The 18,979-nt window shown below is 42.4% G+C and overlaps 1 protein-coding gene across 1 annotated transcript in view; it reads right to left on the bottom strand.

The window, feature by feature from the left end:
- The window catches only part of LOC113164453 (collagen alpha-1(XVIII) chain-like), a 44,215-nt gene that overhangs the window by 4,128 nt on the left and 21,108 nt on the right, over window positions 1–18,979 (bottom strand). The window contains exons 3-34 of the mRNA XM_026363761.2: window positions 15,577–15,824; window positions 15,308–15,478; window positions 14,929–15,060; window positions 10,180–10,254; window positions 9,248–9,340; window positions 8,111–8,246; window positions 7,049–7,092; window positions 6,711–6,890; window positions 6,552–6,578; window positions 6,290–6,352; window positions 6,038–6,112; window positions 5,878–5,925; window positions 5,637–5,759; window positions 4,630–4,683; window positions 4,171–4,206; window positions 3,904–4,038; window positions 3,638–3,688; window positions 3,488–3,523; window positions 3,276–3,320; window positions 2,995–3,057; window positions 2,851–2,886; window positions 2,691–2,774; window positions 2,402–2,467; window positions 2,194–2,256; window positions 1,940–2,029; window positions 1,749–1,784; window positions 1,566–1,619; window positions 1,284–1,340; window positions 1,113–1,172; window positions 960–1,001; window positions 419–446; window positions 203–271 (exon numbers count right to left, since the gene is read on the bottom strand). Coding sequence (XP_026219546.1) covers window positions 203–271; window positions 419–446; window positions 960–1,001; window positions 1,113–1,172; window positions 1,284–1,340; window positions 1,566–1,619; window positions 1,749–1,784; window positions 1,940–2,029; window positions 2,194–2,256; window positions 2,402–2,467; window positions 2,691–2,774; window positions 2,851–2,886; window positions 2,995–3,057; window positions 3,276–3,320; window positions 3,488–3,523; window positions 3,638–3,688; window positions 3,904–4,038; window positions 4,171–4,206; window positions 4,630–4,683; window positions 5,637–5,759; window positions 5,878–5,925; window positions 6,038–6,112; window positions 6,290–6,352; window positions 6,552–6,578; window positions 6,711–6,890; window positions 7,049–7,092; window positions 8,111–8,246; window positions 9,248–9,340; window positions 10,180–10,254; window positions 14,929–15,060; window positions 15,308–15,478; window positions 15,577–15,824 — 2,520 coding nt within the window. The remainder of the gene's footprint in view (window positions 1–202; window positions 272–418; window positions 447–959; window positions 1,002–1,112; window positions 1,173–1,283; window positions 1,341–1,565; window positions 1,620–1,748; window positions 1,785–1,939; window positions 2,030–2,193; window positions 2,257–2,401; window positions 2,468–2,690; window positions 2,775–2,850; window positions 2,887–2,994; window positions 3,058–3,275; window positions 3,321–3,487; window positions 3,524–3,637; window positions 3,689–3,903; window positions 4,039–4,170; window positions 4,207–4,629; window positions 4,684–5,636; window positions 5,760–5,877; window positions 5,926–6,037; window positions 6,113–6,289; window positions 6,353–6,551; window positions 6,579–6,710; window positions 6,891–7,048; window positions 7,093–8,110; window positions 8,247–9,247; window positions 9,341–10,179; window positions 10,255–14,928; window positions 15,061–15,307; window positions 15,479–15,576; window positions 15,825–18,979) is intronic.

Below are 18,979 nucleotides of genomic sequence, written 5' to 3'. Positions count from 1 at the left end.
CTGTTGGAGAAGTAGTTAATCATAAACTGAGTGCATCATAAATACCTGAAGAGATAAAAATCATGCCACCCTTAAAGCACACGTTTTCACAAACTGTTTTTCTTTCACATAAATATCATTTTCTCTCTGATTAAATATACCTATTTTTATTGATATAACATTGACACTGACAAACCTAATATCCTTTAACTGATTGACTCACTTGCTGAAGCTGGCATTCCAGGGAAACCCCTCTCTCCTTTTTCACCTTTTACTCCTGTCTGACAGTTACCTTGGGAACAAAACATCATTAAACAATGGTTTATGCTTATATATGTCAAAGACAGGGGTATTGGAAAGTATTTTATATGCGTTCTGTGAAGGTTTTAAACAGACTTTCAGTTTTCTAATTTCTGATTAACTTGATTAACAAACTTACCAACTGAAATGGTTCCACCGTGATTAAGCTGAAATGACGAAGCACAAGCATTAAAAGACAGTTACTGATGTCATTACATCTTGTAAATGAAACCTGTCGCAGCGCTATGTGTAATTTAATGTTATTATCACAACATGCAGATTTTACGTGGTTGTGATTATAGCGCTAGCTTGTAACGTTTAAGACACGTCACCATTCATGAGTGGACATGCAGCATCCAGGAATATGACAGAATCATCTCTGAACAGATCTAAGCGGTAAAAGGCCAGAACAACACGCACTACCTTCATACAGAGATGGAGAAACATAATGCAGATGAAGTGTGAAATAGGAATAAGGAAAGAAGTGAATGTGAGTAGTAAAGAGGTCGGAATGGAAATAACTCAAACACACTGTACTATAGGTTATAGAAATTAATGATGACAGACTTTACAGGTAACTCCATATCAACTATAAAGCCAACAATAAACCATTTTAACATGCTGCAATATAAGACTTCATTAATGCATCTTATAACACGGTTCCACAGGCAGAAACTTACGACCATTTTGCAGTGGGGTCTGGGAGGGATGGGGAACACCGTCTTTAGAAAGTGGAGGAGAGAAGACAGTGAGCACACACACACACACACACACAACACATAAGCACAGGTAGTGATGGAGATGGAGTGCAAACTGCGTGTGGATGTGCTTACTCCTTTGGGACAGTTGAACATTCCTGGTCGGCCCGGCGGTCCGGGAGGGCCAGGAGGTCCCTTATAAGAGCAGACAGGAAATGGTAAATGGATAAAGAAATAGAGGGGTGACCTTTTTACACACCTATTGTCCTTCCACATGCTCCTAAATGCACCATGTGTGAGACTCACCGGAAGCCCTACAGAGTCCCCTCTCTCTCCTTTAGGCCCCATCAGGCCTGGACGACCCTACACAGAGAGAGAGAGGTTACAACAACAGCAGTAGGAGAAGTTTGATTAGATTTAATCTTAATGATGCCCACCGGGAAATCTGGGAAATTAGGTAGTTAATTGACTGAGTACTTTTTTGTTTTTATCGAAAAAAGGGGCATTGCAAATATTCAACAACTTAAATAATCAAGTTTCAGTGTTTGTAGACCCTCGAAAAATGTTTGGTGAGTTCATGCTACTTACAGGTCTTCCAGGAAAACCAAATTCTCCTTTGGTTCCTGGTGGTCCTATAGGTCCCTGATGGGAATGACACAAAGTGATTTCTTAAATGCAGCTACTGTAGCATTTTGACAATACAAGTGAAAACAAATATATAAACAAATATATATCAATGATTTCCTTTTGTAAATTGCTGTAAATACTCACTGGAATTCCAGGAGCTCCAGGAATTCCGTTATCTCCCTGCAAGCAAAGACATACAGTACATGTACAGTCTGACATTATTATTGTTTCCAAAACATAAAAAGCCAATCCTTAGGAAACGCTTGCTAATATGCTAAGAAATCTTCAGTAAATATATCAATACATGCAGTGCAAACTGTGAGATCAAATCTAACCTTGACTCCTTTGGGTCCCATTGGACCAGCCAGGCCCAACACCACAGATCCATCTGCTCTGATGACAAATCCTGGCTCACCCTTTTCACCCTGTGCAGTACACACAAGTAAACAAATCAACCATACTGTATATGGACAGAAAAGCACTACATTCATGTTCACAGAAAATGAACTACTCTCTGCATATCATGTTATTTTCAATTACTTAATCTGTTAGGATGTAATTCATAAATATGCATAAATATACATCTTACTTTAAGCCCTGGAGGTCCTTGAACACCTGGCAACCCAACGTCACCCTTTGGACCCTGTGGTCCCTGAAAACATTTAGAAAATAAAACATAATTCATCTTAATCAATTAAAATCACTCTGCAAACATAAACCAACAGTTGACAGCTGACAGCACGCTTTGTTGTTGTGACATCAACATAATTTGGTCTACACCTTTGTTTAGTACTTACAACAGGTCCCTGAGCTTCGAAAATCCCTGAGATGTTGAAGGCACCATCGGTATCGTTAAAAAGAAGCTGAAGAAGAGACAGAAGAGGAGCTTTGTTCAAACACACTTTGCTCTGGTTATGACGTGCAGCTTGTTTAAGGTCACTGTTATTCTAAAATCCAGGTACAGCAACAGAGTAGTGATAGTAGTTGTAGATGGAAACACCCATAATCACATCGTTCAACAAGATGAGTAGCTCGAACGCCACATTATTCTTTATAACAGCCGAGGGCGTGTGCTACAGTACTTACATCCTGGAGGTTGATAATGGGTCCTGGTGGCCCAGGTGGTCCAGGAGGGCCAGGAAGACTTAGTCCATCCCGCCCTGCCTCTCCCTAAAAAACACTTGATATTTCACTAAACACCAACAACAATCTCAGACTGCATCCTCATAAATCTGCCAGCTTTTACCTTTTGTCCTGGATCCCCTTTGTCCCCCTTGGGTCCCTGGAGACACAGAATAAAACACACACCACCAGTTGTGCTTTATCAGTATGTTGTACAATGTCTTAAGAATTATAACTTTTAGTTTTATAACCAGTCATGTTCACTGACCTCTGCCCCTTTAAGTCCCTCCAGTCCTGGCAAACCTGGTGGTCCTGCAACACCAGGCTCCCCCTGCAGAAAACACACAATAAAGATCCATTATATCGCTCAACTTTTCTAGAACACCTTACTGCAAAAGGCTGACAACTCTTGACCTTCCGTTTAATAGCCGTTTTCTCTGGCCTCAAAGGTGTAGACCTCAAAGAAGCCGTGATTTGTGCTGAGAAAACCTCAACATCTCAAGAAGTACAACAGAATCACTGCTGAACTGAATTTGTCAGCAAACTCACCTTCTGCCCTGGCTTCCCTGGGGAACCATCTAAACCAGCTTCACCCTGCAAGAGTCAGAGGAGGACAAATCTGAAATGCACTCTCCTGAACTGTATCTTTCCATAAGTGGGTTAAATCAGCATAAATGTTAATGTCTCACGTGCCAAGAACAAACACAGTAAGTCTAACACAGCGTCTCTAAGCGAGTATCAAAATGAGACAAATCCCTCACCTTGGTTCCACGAATTCCAGGAAGACCTGGAGGCCCCTGTTGACATAAAATACAACTAAATGCATCTCTCATGGTGGCATATTGGCATTGTTCCATATGATAACTGAACTAAATTATTTTGGTGCATTTTAACACACTCATTGCGTTTACCTGTGGGCCTCTGTCTCCAAAGCCACTCTGCATCCCAGATGCTTCCAAGTCCTTAAAAAGTAAAACAAAACAAATTCATACTGGTCAAATGGTGAGTCTCCAGATGTTCTACAACCACTGGAAAAGGGTCGTGCTTTCCTGCAGGGACCACTCAGAAGCAACCAACAAGCTTTGGTTGCTCAAAATATTTTGTTTGCATATCAACAATCATTTTTTTGTTAGGATTGGAATCCTCAATTTGTTGTAAGTAGCGGAAGACAACGTACCTCAAAGTCCAATTGAGGGACTCTTCCAGGGGGGCCTGGAGGCCCAGGAGGACCAGGTGGACCCCTGGGACCGGGATGGCCTTCTGGACCCTCTGATCCTGGAAGTCCTGGGAACCCTGCAGGGCCCTGATCACCCTGGGACAGACAGATGACAAAACGTTTACCAGTTGAATTGATTAATTGTAGGACACATATCACGAAAACTTGACTAATACTGACTGTTAATCAGTAAAAGTAGCTCATGGCAGTGAAATGATGTCGTCTTACCTTCTGTCCTGGTAGCCCATCAAGTCCTGGATCTCCCTGGAAAACAAATAAAACATAACAAATTCAATTTGGTAACTATAGCATTAGCAAAGGAGGAGGCGTAGTTCGCACAAAAAGCACAGCAGCTATCGCCACACAGACTTGTTTACACTTAAGCACTCCAGCTTTATTAGTCCGCAGGGTCACCTCATTAAGAGCTCGGCTCGCTTACTTAGTTTGTGTGTAATTGTTTTTGCTAACACAACAGAGCAGTGCACAAGGGAAATCAGAAAAGGCTCATACAAAAGACAGTGTGGTAGAGATCACACGAGCAGCAGCCGGATGAAGGCTGGTGTGTGCTGCATTCACGATTTGCAAACGGTACTGAACAGTGTTGGCAAGTGACCTTCATTAAGTCAGCTTCACATCTTCTATTTCTTTGTCCATCGTAATAATACATTGGAATGATTATTACTCTACCTTTTCCCCCTTCTCTCCAGCAGCTCCTGGATTGCCATCTTTTCCATCAACTCCCTGCAAGAGTGAACAGAATATAGATGCAGACGAATGCATGGCTTCAGGTGTGAGGGAGGGAAACGAACTGTATGCACACCCATTACTTGCTTTGCATGGGTTTTATAGTAGCTGCTACTATTCATATGATGGATGCCATGTGCCATCTACGAAGGGTAAACTTGTTTCAAATGAGGACATATTAGGCAAAGCTAATGAAACCCCTGAATGTGAAGTAATGCACTAAAACATTGCTACAGTAAAACTGTCAGGAGTCCATTCACAGTTAGTAAAAGCCTCGAACGTTAACAGACAAAAGGCACATTTCCCCCAACAGATGCTGCAGCTGAGACCCATGTTCTGAAGCCTTTTCAGTAGTTGCTGCCAAAAATGCTCTTTAGCTTTGGTTGCTATTTGGAGATAATGGGGAACAGACCAACTAGGGACTTTCAATACATGGATGCATGTATACACGCAGTCTGTGCTTTGCTGATAGCTGTACCGAAAGGCAGTCGTATCTTTATACTGTGAATATATGAACAGTCCCATGAACATCTGTTTCTCTCACTCTCTCTAATACACACAGACGCACCAAGTCTGTAGCAAGCAACAGCATAAGAGCAGTGGAAAAACATGGGAGTTTTAAATACAGTTGAGGGAAATACTGTCTTTTCTGTCCCTAATTAATACCTGACCAGAGCCTGAACCAGAGTCAGACCCAGAACCAGAGCCACTAAACCACTCCTCAATCACCTGAAATCACAAGTGACGCAGTGAACACAAAGGTCTACACTCAGTCAGTGAACTTTAAACATGAACTTCAAGTGCTGATGTCCCGATGTAACGATCTTAGTAAATAGTAGTATTACTGTAGTACTTTATGATTAAAACACAATGTTTAGACTTTGCTAACTCGATGAACTGTACATAAAAACTGAAGAGGATTTGAAGAGAGGAAAGAAGGTTTCACTTACAGGGAGGCCAGGTTCACCCTTCTGCCCATCCTTCCCATCTTTCCCAGGGCGTCCAGGTTGGCCGGGAAATGCATCTCCTGAGGGTCCTGGCTGTCCTGGGGGTCCAGGAGGCCCTGGAGGGCCCTGACAAGACGAAAATATTTGTCAGTGACATGCAGGGGAAAATAACTTAGAAAAGTAATAATAAACCATTTAAATATGTAAACATGAGCTTCATACAACATGACAAATGTTAACTCACCCTAAGAATCTCAGCATCACTGTCGAAGTCTTCAAATCCTGACCCCTCCTGATGAACACAAACCATAACATCTGTCCATTAGTCAACTCTCTGAGTCACAGTTAATAAATGAAATGCTAACTTCGGATTTGGGGGTTCATAAAAGTTACTTTTAACTTACTGGGAACATCGAAGACCTGGGGCCTGGTGGTCCAGGAGGCCCTGGAGGGCCTGGTAGCCCAACGCCAGGATCACCCTGAGGGAGATAGTGGGGAGATGATGAGTTTTGTGAATAATTATTGGTTTATACACTGTCTCAAATTATTCGTTTTTGACGCTTCACATGTATGAATGTGTCTGTAAATACTACTTGCAGTACACTCTGACCACAGTCAGGTGCAGGTACCAAGTTAATAAAGGTGGTATTAACTACCTTGTCTCCTTTAGGACCAGGCTCTCCCTGTAGTCCTGGGAATCCTGGAACACCTGTTGGTCCCTGAAGTAAAGACAATCACAGCTGATATCAGAGGTTTGTTAACTTGCGTTTGTTAACTGGTTAAAACGCATCAAAAACGTAGTAAGTAGTACAGCTAGTACTCCAAACAGGAGGTCAGACCAAAGCTAAAATCATAGAAAGCAAGTTGAAGAAAGGAAAAAACATTTCCTATAAACATATAAAACATAAACAAACTTACAGTCAAGCCAGTTTCACCTTTGGCTCCCTGGAGAGGAAAAAAACAAAACAAAACAATAACCAATCCATGATTTATTACTTGATCTATGAGACAAACAACAATAACAAGAACATAGTTTAAAATACAAATATTATAAAACTATTAAAACATAAAACTCACAGACTGTCCATCTTTTCCAGGAACTCCAGGAGTGCCTGGAGGCCCCTCCGGCCCTTGTGGCCCCCGCGGCCCTGGCTCTCCTCTTTGTCCCTCTCCTGTGGCTTGTCCTGGAGGGCCAGGAGGTCCTGGGGGACCTGCTGGACCTGGTTCGCCTCGCTCCCCTTTCTGTGCTGGAAAGACCTGGAGGGAGTGATTATTAAGTGTATTTGCTGACTGATTTCATTTTTCAAGGCATCAGTCTGTGCGTTTGTTAGAGTTGTAATCACAGAAATTGAGCTGGAGGTAAAAAAAAAAAAGAGCAGTGATGGTTCAGTTTTGTCAAGATAATTCCTACTTACTTTGTCTGGTACAGAGGTTGAAGCGGCTGCCTGAGGTGACCGTACTGTGACAAAGTGTGTGAGAGGTTATTATATATAAATATAACATATAGTTTGGTCTGATTCACTTTAATTTAGGACACAAATAGAACTTGGAAAGAGAGATAAAGACATGGAGGATGCATCTTTACCGTCTCATCAGAACCATCTGCTGGCTAATTTGAGAAATACAACAGCCTCGGATTTGTGTTACTGTGTGGTTGCTGTAACCTTTGTTGTAAGTTTTTCAGTGTCATAATTCACATGGCAAGTCACTTGTCAACTGGCACTTCACATTTTGCCATGCAATTTGACAATGCATACAACAATTCACTTCCAAGAATGGCAATTCAATCGTCAATTCTCCAAAAAGTGTAAATAAAAGCTGAATCATGCAGGTGATGTATTTTCATTAACTTTTCACCACGCTCTTTCTGTGGCAAAACTCAAGTACTTGTAATACGGTCGCAGCACGTTTTTAATGCAGCTGACTTAACTACAGCTGGGAGAGAGCTTGCTCCCTATCTACAACATCATTTGCAGAGATGCTCCATTAGCATCTACATCATCAGCTCATACATGTACAACAACAACAAGTTCCTCCGTGGCCATAATGTTACTAGCAAGGGTCAATGAGACCGGCCCTGCTCAGCAGATTGCATTTGCACTTGAGTTTTGACACAGAAAGAGCTTAGTGGCAAGTTAATGAAATTAAATTAGGCTTGCGGTGCTGTTTCGCTGTCACATTTGAATAAAGAGACCAAAAACCCATGGCAATATGAAATGCAATGGATTTAGCTTTTATTTAAACAACTTTTAACTAAAGAAATGAAAGATTGCCATTCTTGGAAATGAATTGCCAGTTGATAAATTAATTTCCATTTGAATAATGACACTGAAAAACTTTAATTGTTAACACACACAGCTGAAATAAATGCTAGAATGTGTGTAACAGAGTAAACTATGAGAATTTTCCTACTACTAGAAAAAAAGACTTAACAAATTAACTTAAATTGGGCATTGAGCAGGTGTGTTTCTTTTTACCTCCAACAGTGGGCGCCTCTTCCTCCTGTCCAGAAATCTCAAGGTCTTCAGCATCTTCATCATCATCACTTAGTGACATCTCAGTGGGCGGAGCTCTGAATGTGGTGCTGTATGTGGGGTCCAGATCTGGAAGGGGCTATAAAACATGATGCATGGGGACAAGTCACAGTCAATTAATGACCTGGGAAGTAACACTGCATAGCCCTGTAAAAAACCTCGATCTACGACCATTTAACTACAGCCGAGCTGCATATATCCTTTTACTCAAGCTTTTGACTTTGTGAGCTGCTTGTTGTATAACAAGCTGTTTAACTTTGTGCTTTCTTCATTCAAATCTTAGCGACACAGAACTAAATGTTACTGAGGCACTTAAATCTACTGCTTTATCTATACGCTCTTAGTCAGTGTCTTTAAAGTAAAGTCCCTGATTAGAAAAAAAGCTTTGACAAAGAAACACCTAACTCTTGACAAAGTACAACAGAAAGAGATCGGATCAGTACACTACAGTTTATTTTAATCAGACTCGATTAAACTTATTGTAAACTGTAAATGTACTTGTTGTACTGATCCTTTCCACCTGTCGTCACATTTGTTCACCTCTTTCTCTTGAGTTGTTCTGGCATTTGCTAACCCTGAAGCCAAATGTTAGCTCCATCCTTTTCAAAATCACATTGTAAGACGCATCAGTCAATACAACTCAGGAATCTGTCCCCTGCTGCTGCTGAGTGGGACTTTGGGAGGACTGATCTGTATGTTGGCCACTCCAGCACTTCAGGGCACAACTATAGAATGGTCGAATAGCTGATGTTAAGACAGCAGAATAATCTCTTTACATTTGTTTTCACTTTTTCATGAAAAAAAAAAAAAACTAATAATGAAAGAATTATATATAATTCATATAAATGTATACAAAAAAATATAAATGTCTTCATTTCCTTTTCTTTCTTGAAATTAAAGTTAACTAAAGTACTGTTTTCACTCCTGCTTCGCTAAACTAAAGAGCACATACTGTTTCACCAGGTTCCAGTCTCTACCAAGCCTGTGGCAATAAGACTTTTTTTGGTACAAGTCCAGCCCTGCTAAAAGAGGCAAAGTGTGTGTGGGGTGTGTTTGAGTGTGTGTCTGTCCAGTACACACCAGGGTATACTCTCTCTCCTCTACTACTTTCTTCACTTCGTCTTTCCCTTCGAGGTCTTCATAAGCATCATCACCACTTCCATATCCAGAGGCCTGGAGAGAGAGAGAGAGAGAGAGAGAGAGAGAGAGAGAGAGAGAGAGAGAGAGAGAGAGAGGACGAGTACCGGAAGGAGGAGACAAAAAGATAAACAGAAAGAGGGACGCAGATGATTAAATAGGCTTTTATAGACAAATGCCTGAGTTCAAGCTGCAAGAGGAGAAAATTAAGTGAGGACAAGAGTCAAAAATAGACACAGGGGAAAAATGAGTTGGTTCCCACAGTTTCGTTCCCACAGATTCTCTCAAGATACTGGTGGATAATAGTATAATTAAAAATGTATTGTTTGATTAATGTTCTAGATTAAAACAAAATCAAAATGTGCTATTTAAAACAACAGTGACACATCACAAGAGCCCTAATGCGCTTTTAATAATATGGACTGAATGTGAGGAGCTGATTCAGCAGATGCAGCAACGGTTACATATAGCACTGACGTATAGATGCTGTGGGAAATAGATTTTCAAAGCAGCACAAGAATCAGATAATTAACGCCCTGTTTAACTTGTGGTACATGTGGAAGAAATCATAAGCTTAAGCTAAAACAAATATTAATAGTGTTAATGTGGTGTATTCTGTCACTAATTTAACTATTAGAACTGTATTGTGATTAAATCTATGTCACAAAGTGTGTGGACATTAAAATTTCTTTTAACTGCAGTAATGATGTTCACACACTACATTTTGTCTGTTACACAGGATTTACTGTAGTGCACTACTACGGCCTGCAGGGGGAGTGACAGATGCAGGTTTGGAACTGAACTGTACTGAACTTTTTTTTTTTCCCACTTCACTTCATTATCAAGTGTTGATGTGTGTTTTCATGCACACTCACGTAAGGATCGTCCTCCTCACACTGGTCATCTGGGGCCGTGGGATCTGACTTGAGCACCAGCTGCTGGATGGAGCCCTGGTGAGAGAGCAAGACAGGAGTGGAAGAAGATGAGCAATCGTGTCGAGTTGCATGGTAAGTTTACTCATTCTGTGTCGTTAAATTTTATTTGAAGCTTAGTGCACATTTCCCACACACCAGAGCACCGCCTCTGTCTTTCTGCATAACCATTCTCTCTCTCTATCTCTCTCTCGCTCTCCAGCTGGACACGAGTGAATTCTTCATTCTACAGTTGAGCTCATCTCGATGTTGCATTTGGTTTACATCAGATATTTGTGCTGGCCATTTTGATCATTCCAGCTTAGTGTTCCTCAAGCCGTCCGATTTATTTTTCTTTATATTTTACCATAGGATGGAGATGTACTCAGTATGAATTTCTGCCGTTATACTGCAGTACAGATTTGACTGATTACACCTCAATTGGAATACAAAATGAACATAAATGCTTTAAGAAATAGTGGCATATATTTAGGTATTAACTGCATACAAAGTTTGCACTTTGTAAAATGCAATAGACGCAAAGAACTGTCCAATATCCTTTGTGACCACTGACTCCAAGATGTTGAGATCAGGGGTCAGTGAGGGGCCACAGCAACTGTTACAGTCCTTCCAATGATACGTAGTTCTTAATGACTCTGGCCGCATGTTTAGGGTTGCTGTCATGCTACAGAATCAATTTAGGACAGACTCTAATGACATGATGGTGATGAAAGATGAAGAAGAATCAAGGGTCATCATTTTTCTTTCTACAGTACAGAGAACTCCAGCAGGTAAATGAGTCTAAACATCCCAAACATTCAGTTACAGTTGAAGCCAACAAATGGGTATAATCATTAAGTACGACAACTGTATTTTTTTGTATCAGGTGCCCCTGAAACTTTACAGCCACACAGAAGTTGCTGCATTTTTCATTTGTTTATAATGAACATAAATAATAAAATTGAATCTGTCCCTCTGCAAATCTTTCTGAGGAATGCCAATATACTGTCTCAGTTTGTTGATGGTGCAACAGGCTTCAGCTGTAAATCCTGACCTTCTGTAAAGTGTCACAGAGCTGCCGGTCCTTCAATCATTTCATAAGCAAGTGTGGAAATGTCAGATGGATGTAACCACTGCATGCCAGCAGAACGGGAGAAGCTGTTCATCTGCAGGGGAAAGATGTATTCTTCTAATTGTTAAGTATATGTTTGAGTGTGTGCACCCAGGCAGAACTGTCCCCTCGATCAGTTGGAGTCAGTGCCTGTGCTCTTACCAGATCAGCAAAGACCTTCTAAAAGCAAATTCAGCCAAGCTTGTTGACACCGAGTTCAGGCTCGAGGACAAACACCTGTTTTTAATATGATGAAGAACGGCCCATGAAATTTAATGACGGTGAACCAGTGAGAAAGAGGGAGGGAAAGAAGAGAGAGCAAGAGAAAGAATGGTTGAATGTGAGGGCAGCAAGCGAATCAGAGACATCTGTTGGTGCAGAAAAAAAAAAAAAAACAACACCACCACACACACGCACATCCGAAACAAACAAAGAACTCACCCCGCAACCATCTTTTAAAACAGCTATTGCCCCTCCAGCACAGTCAAAACTTTTGCAATTGCATGAATGTAAACACTTGTTTGAGTGTTTTCTGTCTGTACACACTCAAAAGCCTGCTAACACGTGCAGATAGACGGGTTGTGGAGGCAAAGTTCAACTGCGTTCTGGAAATCTAATCCTGGTTCCAACAACAAGGAGCATTTATTTCAGGCGAACCTCTCCTGAGAATTGATCTTGGTCTGGTCGGGAGGTCTGGAGTTCCAGACACGAGGGAGAGTCCGAGTCTTGTTTTTTGATTTAATATCGATGATGAAACTGTCAGAGGGCTTTCCAGATTGTCTCTGTTTTTTGGACATGTTTCTTGGGATGTTGAGCAGCTCTGTTCGCTTTGGTCGCACTGGTCTGAAATCAGTGACCTTTGTGTGAGGACTGGAGTGACCCTGGAGTGGGTGCGGCATCAATCTGAACCTGTAACTGAGGACCTATAAACTGTGGTGGCACAACAACAATAAAGAGTTTTGGTAAATGTAAGGCAACAGGCGCAGTAAAAAAAAGAAAGTTTGAACAGCGTGTTGTTCCACCGTGTTAGAAATTAAAAGTGTTCTTTCTCATAGCAGCCGCGTTCGAAGGCTGAGGTAAAAGTTGACCCACGCATAGAAGAGCGAGACACTATACTGTTGAAATCTGGGGAGAACAGCACACATTTGTAGACAGATTGGTTGTATACGTGAATAGATAAATGTAAATTAAGAAATTAGCTATTGAACCTGTAATTCATTTGGTCTCACAGCGTGGATATGAATGACGAGTGTTTGTGTATGTTTTGCAGTCTGGGTAGCGTCCACAGACTGGTACTCGAGAGTTTTCAAATGTCTGGGACGCCTAAGGAGAAGCACTTGTATGGTCACTGCTTTCTGTCTCTGCAGTTACTGGCAGCAGAGGGCTCCGTTGCCAAAACTGTCTACTTTCTGCCACAAGGTGTCGCCAGTTAGTTTGATTCCAACACATTAGGTTGTAGACTGGCGAGCAGGGGTCACCAAACCAGGTCCCCAGGAGCCACAGTCCTGCTTTCTGCCCGACCCACTGCTGATTACCTGTCACTCAGTAGCTGTAGGTGAGAGACCTGGTTGGAAAATAGAGTCATTGGCGATTATATTGCAGTTAGTGCAGGTCTTTTGACGACAGCAGGCACGCTATGAAGCACACACTTGGCTAAGACGTTGTATTTTTTGAACATTATGAAAAAGGAGACACATTCAGTTGCTCGGGGGGGGGATCAGAAGACTCGTAAAATGGTTTTGCACACGTGCAGTCTCTCCGTCTCCCTCTCTCTTTCTACAGCATTTATATCAGAATATTAAGTTTGACTTTTGAGTCCAACTTAAAAAAAAAAAACAAGAAGAAGAAGCAGAGCGTGCTGCTGCAGAGAGCTACTGCTGCTGCGTGGCTGTTACTACCTCCCTGGAAGGAGACAGAGGACCTCTGACAGAACTGCCAGTTCAAACACTGAACAGCTGGAAACTGATGGTCACTACTGGTCCACTTAGTCTGAGAGAGGATGAGAGAGGAGGAGAAAATGGGAAGAGCTGAGTGAGGAGACAGAATGACACAGTGAGAGACACGGGGCTGCTTGGGAAGAAATGAAAAGCTACAGAGAGCCTCCGGGTGAGGTCACCAAGGTCGCGAAGGCCAAACTGGTTGGAAAAACTCTGGACATCCCTCCACATTAAGCAATGGAGTTATCTTTAAGTCACACCCTTAAACCGAACAATACTGTACTTGTTTTAAAGATTTCTACTTTTAGCAAAAAAATGTAAAAATAGATTTTGTTCCCGTGAATCATAGACGGACTGCAATCAGCCAAAACATGTAGGATTAACTAGTACTATTATGTTTTACTGGGAACACTACAGGGAAAACAACTTCCTGTTGTCTTTGTTATTGGACCAGTGTCTCTGCTACACAAAGCCAAAGTTAATAAGAAGTTCTCTTCAGTCAGAGTAAGGGTTACGACCACTTCATTGCTTTTACAATGAAGCATTGTACTGTGTACGGACGTGGACAGAATCTCTTGGATTTTAAAATGACGCCGCCGGCAGAGAATTTTGATGAGAAATTAAACTCAATCTCATGATGTCAGCAGCTGGTGTTAAAATCGCACCTGTTGGAGAAAGTGGACTCCCTCTCTGAGTCTTTCCGTCCCTACTTGACTTGAGATGATTTATTCAGAAATATAATTGGTGGCATGTTTTATAACAAGTGGCTTCTCCTGTTACAGCTTCATGAAGTTCTGGATTTGTTTCAGATTTAACATCTTGATAACACTGAACACTCGTAAGATTTCTGCTTGTTCAGCCGTACAGATAACACCCAGCTGAACGATGTGACCGTTTTCTTCTCATCACACTGGGGGGAAAAAACAGGCTTTCATTGCAAAAACTGAAAATCGCAGCCGATTAGGACGAAAGTGTTGAAGCATTTACTGGTTTATCATTTTCTTTTACGAGAGCACTGAGAGTAGAATACAACGTAGCATGTGTTACAGCCTCTTCTCCTGCGTCTGACTTCTCAGTCACACACCCGCAGAACCACACGCGGACATTTATAACGACAGATGAATGGGACTGCAACCTCCACCCTTGCCTTCTTCGCTATTGTTTGACTCTCCTTCTTTTAATTGAAGAACTAGCAGTCGAAGACAAAGCTGCACCCTTGCAAATTATTCCCGATGAGAGACCATCAGAATCAGTTGCATTCAGCGCTAGTCATTCATAAGAGACTGTCAGTTCTATCTAAAAAATGTAAATCACACACAGCTTGTCATTTACGAGCTCATGAACACATGTGGTCATTTATTCCTCGTCTCCTGTGGCGGTAATAAAGCTGCCAACAAAGACTATTGTGTTCATGTCTCGAGTGTAAAATAGGCAGCCTCCCAAATGCCACGTTTGTTTCTGCAACCAGCGGCGCGTTCTCATCTCACTGATCCACTACATCTCACAAAGGACAAACTACATTAAAGTGTATGAGACACAGAAGAGGGGAGAGTGAGGAGATCCTGCTGCTGCGAGACGTGCTGCGTGGGACAGACTTGGCTCACGCAGACTGTACATAGTTATGTTTACAAATACTCTAGAAAATCCAGCCTTATCCCAACTTACCACAAACCTCGTCAAGCCGGTCCCCCCAGCGTTTCCTACGAAGATTCCTGAGCTGGCTTCAAAGGTCAGAGGCCGAGGGCTCCTGGTGAAAGCAACTCTGTGGTATTCCTCACAGTCCATGTAGAGACGCACCTGAGGGACAAGATAGAAGATTTTTTTAGATTGACATAAAAGTGTAAACCATAAAAACATGTTTCCTGTTTAGACAGAGGCTGCATTCCAGCGTTCTCCAGTTGATGACATGCAAAATCTTTATTCTTTATACAATACTGAACAGTGCATTTGTCATTAAAACAATAATATACCTGACTTGTTGAGGCTGTATATACTGTAGCATCTTTGTCAAAGACATTGACCAAACATAATACGGTGTACCCACCTCTGCCCCCTGAGCAGTCAGGGTAAACCTTGCCCACCGTCCTGTTAGGTCGTTCATCTTAAAGGAAGCCGCTTCTTGGGTCCCACCTCTCGTTCCTGGATCGGTGTAGTACAATACAACTCTCTGGGAACCATCCTCCACTTCTGACAGCGCAACACCTAAGTGTACAATCTAAACAACAGAATCCGAAGATGTAGAACATTTGTCTTTTAGTCCAATAAAACAAACAGGACAAGTCAGAGCGGTGGAGTTCAACACAGTAACATTACCTTTTGGTAGGCATCTGTAATGGCGAACAGCACGCCGCCGTGCCGTGTGGTGGGTTTGGCTGTGACCGTGATGGCAAAGTCATAATAGAATGGATCGGGGATGAATGACTTTGTGAGGCGGCCTACGTTGGCGCCTGGTCCAAAGCTGTAGGCAGGATAGCCCTCGAAGCCCGTAACAAAGGACACGGAGGGGGGGAGCGGAACGCCGATTAACTCCGTGAGGTCCAGGGCTCCCTGAGAACCATCGTCTGCAAAGGACAAAGACAACAGGGTGGAAACACTGTCAGCGGAGAGGAAAATAAAATCCATTTCTCATGCAACAGAATGTATCAGAGTACATCACTCTGCAACTGAACCTCTACCAAACAAAAACAACCTGAAGAGTCAAACATAGAGGATCAAGTAATTGTTGCCATATGGTTGTATGAAAATCATGCTGAACTGAACTGTGTACAGTGTAGGTTACATACTGTATGCAGGTTCTGTGCAGGAGTCTATTGATATGCAGCAATGTCTTTGTAGTAATTTGACCAAATGCAAATGTTATTATTCAACTGATGTGTTGTAAACCTGGGGCCAGTTTGCAAGCTGTAATTCAAGACAAAATGTGTAGTGTGGTACAGTATATGCTCTGCTGTTGGGTACTTGAAAGCCACATGGTAGATAGTCCATGGAGCCAGAGGTGGCCTACAGCTGATCTCCACCCTCGGGGCCCCCTAGTGGGCTAATCCAGCCGTGGTTGAGACAACTGATATATTGGTTCATAAATGAAAGCATACCACAACACAGCAGCATGGCCATCAGTGCGGCCATCGTACAAAGTCATGGTTTAATAATGAAAGTAAGCTGATTCTAATTATTTTTAAAGAATAGAAAGAGGTAGATTAAACTATGTAACGGGCTCACGTTTCCAGATTCCATTCCACCTTTTCATGAGTACAGTTCACTAAGAGACAGACTGTTCCCATTATCTGTCTTCAGAAGCCCCCCCACCCCCACCCCACCCTCCGTCAGTCATACAGCTAAAGCGTGATCATGCCAGGATGACTGTGCATGCACTGTTATTCTCTCTCCAGCAGATACACAAACACGTAGGTGAAGTCCCACCTACTGCAACATCTCTTTTCTCCTCTCTCTCTCTCTCTCTCTCTCTCTCTGTCAATCAAAAACATGCATTCAAGCACCAAGTCTCCACCACACCTGGTTCTCCTTAGTGGGAAGACCCCTGGAACAATCGTCTGTTCTTTCAGCGCGTATGGGCAGCGGGGTATTGAAGGTGGGCATCTGGAAGTTATCAAGCTACACTAATACACACACGCTGCGCAGTAGCCGTGCCTGTAAACGAGGCCGTACTGCGTGGCACGTGCATTCGTGAAGCGAGCGACAAAGGCAGAGAGAGGAGAAACGAAAAGTGACGGAGGCAGAGATTGCAAACATTAAGACTTGCACGAGTGCAGCGTGTGTGTGTGTGTGTGTGTGCGCGGCCAGTTATACACCCCACAGCAAGAAAGGCACGCTTCTTTCACCATGCATTAGTTGGAGTGAAACTCCTACAAACTGTGGCAATTAAAAAACAACAATGAATGCAAGTCACACTGTTCTGCTGTACAATCTTAATTGTAGTCGAGCACATAACTTGCACCAGCTGGATTGTGGTTTTACCTACTAGCTGGCTGCTTCTGAGGTACTCTGAAGCTGCAATGGTTGACAAAATCCACTAAAACCAGAGAGAGGGGGAAACCAATAACAAAATGGTTACAGTAAATCTCCTTCCTCATCTTTTGCTCAGCAAACACTGTAATTGGTCTACACTGAGATTTAAACTGTGTGACAAGAGCGGGTTTAGCGATGAAGGGATGACAAAAAACGTTGGCCTTGTAATTACAATGCATGCCATATCCGAGACTTCTTATGCAAGCTCAGTGTTCTTCATTCAAACTAAAATATGTGCATGCATTTCTCCACACTGGGTGTGAGAAATACTGGCTTATTGTGGACAAAGGCAAGAACAGAAAGAGAAACACGAGGGCTTGGATTTTCTGGACACATCCACAGCCCTTGTTAAAGGGTATGAAAGCGTCCTTTCTTGTGACTGCGTTCACCATCCAGCTCATTTCTTTTTCTCGTTTAGCTGATGCAGTGAAATCTAGAACAAGCTCTAACAAATATTCTCCTCTTTGACCCAATTTCCGATTCTCCTCTAGTCGCAGTCTTCGCTCTCGATATATTCTGTGTTGTCAGAGGTGAAATCCTGCCAAAGTGCGTCTGCCAACAGTGCTCAGCCTGTCACCTCTCTCCGTGACATCACTGCAGATGTTCCTCCACTGGGTCAGAGACGGATCACCATGGAAACTAAAAGAAATGCTCTTTCCCAACACTTGTTCAAGTTCTCGTGATGCAGCAAGAACCCAAAAAAGGCTTTTGCAGAATTAGTGTTTGTCCCATGTCAATGTATCAATGCCACATCAATGTCACATTTCCATGTTAGGGGCCAGTTATGTTGGATGAATTTGGGTTTATCGATGACTTATGAATAATCTGAACACTGAAAAATAAAAGCAGCTGTGAGAAACATGTGAGTAATTCTGGTCAGGGTGTGACTTCTCAGAGCAATTAGGGTTGGCTGAGTCTGAGAACCACCTGCACTGGAAAAGCTCAGGAGATACAGTTCTGGAGAAACACATGAGCTACAGTACGAGCTTATGCACACAGCTGTAGCATCAACACACATATACATGACACACAGTCAGGTGATTGGGTCTTAGGAGAAACACAGGCTTTCGAGAGAAGGCATTTTGTGCTCGCATGTCTGCTCCCTTTCCAAGTAAGCAACAAATGATCCAAACACTGCTGTCTCCACGGGGAGAAGTTGTTTCTTAACTCAAATCATGTGTCCAGACTGCAGCTGAAACAGACATCTGGACAAACAGCTATTGGTAGAAATCTATGCACACTGCACTTGAATAATTATCCAGTATAATGTAAGCACATTACAATGACCACACACTTTATTATTCAGTGGTGGCTCTATTTAGGGTGTGTGCTTGGGCAGGGTGAAAATGTACAACAAAAATTTTGGGGGCTAAAGAGAGAGAAATCTAGAGAAAAAAAAAAAAGGCAGAGAGCATAATAATGTGGTGATGATGGATGGAGCGGTTAGACAGGCCCAACCTCAAGACCAAACTAACTCAGCTGTCAGTCGGTCCACAGCAGTTTGTAATGAGCTGCCCCGTCTGATGAAAGACTGGAATCTAATCAAACCTCATCTCTCAGTCATCTACAATATCGCAGCATCACAGACAGACAAGCGGCTAGCGGTTCCCATCGGTGTCGTACGCACGCACAACTCGCACGACAATCCAGAACAAAAACAGATCAGAAACTTGATCCAAACATTTAGGGA

The sequence above is a fragment of the Anabas testudineus genome, chromosome 2 (assembly GCF_900324465.2).
Source record: "Anabas testudineus chromosome 2, fAnaTes1.2, whole genome shotgun sequence".
Classification (NCBI taxonomy): domain Eukaryota; kingdom Metazoa; phylum Chordata; class Actinopteri; order Anabantiformes; family Anabantidae; genus Anabas; species Anabas testudineus.
This window is presented reverse-complemented; position numbering and strand designations above follow the sequence as displayed.